The sequence below is a fragment of the Cervus canadensis genome, chromosome 11 (assembly GCF_019320065.1).
Source record: "Cervus canadensis isolate Bull #8, Minnesota chromosome 11, ASM1932006v1, whole genome shotgun sequence".
Taxonomy (NCBI): domain Eukaryota; kingdom Metazoa; phylum Chordata; class Mammalia; order Artiodactyla; family Cervidae; genus Cervus; species Cervus canadensis.
This window is the reverse complement of record NC_057396.1, coordinates 45,155,785-45,157,675: the sequence shown is the minus strand read 5'-3', so window position 1 is coordinate 45,157,675 and position 1,891 is coordinate 45,155,785. Positions and strand designations below refer to the sequence as shown.

Below are 1,891 nucleotides of genomic sequence, written 5' to 3'. Positions count from 1 at the left end.
TCAATCTCCTTGACAATGGAAGATTCGTAGCACCCACTCCCGCATTTGCTTGGTCCGAGCCCCATAAATCAAAGGGTTGATCATGGGAGGCACCAAGAAGTAGAGATTGTCAATGATAATCTGTAGGTGGGGAGCCATACGATAGCCTAAGATCTGAGCCAAGACAGAAAAGATAACAGGGGAATAAAAGAGAGCAATGACACAAAGATGAGAGCCACATGTGCTGAAAGCTTTGCCCCGTGCCTCCCAAGAGGGTATTCGAAATACAGCATGAAGGATCAGCCCATATGACAGAATGATAAAAAACAGATCAAATCCCACAGATGCTACAATAACCATGAGGCCATAGACAATGTGATCAGAGACGTCTCCGCAGGCTATTTGCACCACAGCCATGTAGGCGCAGTATGAGTATGCAATGATGTGAGTTTGGAAGCTTTCCATTCTTTTCACCAGGATGGGTGCTGGGGTCAGCACTGCCACTGCCCTTGCCAGGACAGCCAGTGCCATCTTCACAAGCAGGTTGTTACTAAGGACAGTTGTATATCTCAGAGGGTGCCAGATAGCCACAAATCTGTCAAAAGCCATAGCCAGAAGGACCCCAGACTCCATGACATAAAACGATGGAATGAAAAACATCTGTGTGAGGCAGGCATTAAAGCTGATTTCCTTGGCATTCATCCAGAAGATACCCAGCATGCGGGGCACAGTGACACTGACAAGAGACAGGTCAACAACTGCCAGCATGGCCAAGAGGAGAAACATGGGCTCGTGAAGACTCTTCTCCACCCTGATGATACATAAAATGGTGGCGTTGCCAATGACAGCAACAACAAATACCAGGAAGAAAGGCACAGAGAACCAGCCATGGGAAGATTCCAGGCCAGGAATTCCAGCCAGGACAAATATCAAGGGCTGAGCTATGGAGTTGTTGCAAGAGGACATCCCTCTCCAGACCTCCTCAAGGTCTGATTCCTAGAGAGAAAGAAAAAGGAGGGATATTTTGAAATCACTGCATCATTTGAAGCTAAAATGCTGGGTACTATAGTAGTTTATGGTGATAACCAAAATTTACCAGCTAGTGAACAAACAAATGTTGCAGCTAATGGAGTTAAGGAGGGAGATACTTCTCAGTTATTTTCTCTGCAGGAGGGAGAAGCAGTCTCAGGGGAAAATTCTCAATAAAAACATACCAACTCTGTTGTGTAAATTCTCCTGTTGACCTGATCCTGTTTAATATTCAATTTATATAAACCTGTAGGAGAGTTCCCCCCCACCCCCTCAGAGAACAGGACCTGAAAGGAGACCCAATATATTCATTACAGGCATGACGTGGGGATGTGGATGAGCTAGAAAGCATGGTTTTCACTCAAGAAGTTGAATTTCATCATCCGAAGGTCCTCAGTTCTTGAGATTGGCCTTGGTGCTTTACAATTCTTCTCTGGAGTGTTTTTGATTATGACCAATAACCTAGGAAATTTGCTGATCTGATATCTGAAAAATATGGTTTTCTGGAGGAATAACTGATATTTTGAAGGACAAGGGTAGAGTCAAAAAATACCTCAATAGATAATAATTTCGTATTAAAATTTTATATATATATATATATATGTATTTATGTGTTTTTGTATAGCGACCATAATTTAGAAGCTAATGGTTAACATATTTCTATATAAATAGGATTATATTTGTTAAATATGTTAATGTACATAACTATTTTAAATAGAAATGCACATTTACAAATTATTTGATGACAGCTATAGGTTAAAGATCATACAATATTAAATTTCACTATTAAGGTCTGGACTTCACATTTTATTAGAAATATTCCAATTATATAATATTTATAAATGGCAATCACAGAAAAAATAGAAGCTTCAACAGATGCTTA

General features: G+C 40.5%; 1 protein-coding gene across 1 annotated transcript; it reads right to left on the bottom strand.

Moving 5' to 3' along the window:
• Positions 1–945, bottom strand: LOC122449568 (olfactory receptor 52K1-like). Its single transcript, XM_043481284.1, has one exon. The coding sequence runs from the start codon at positions 943–945 to the stop codon at positions 1–3; it is 945 nt and encodes a 314-aa protein (XP_043337219.1).
• Positions 946–1,891: the final 946 nt, after the last annotated feature.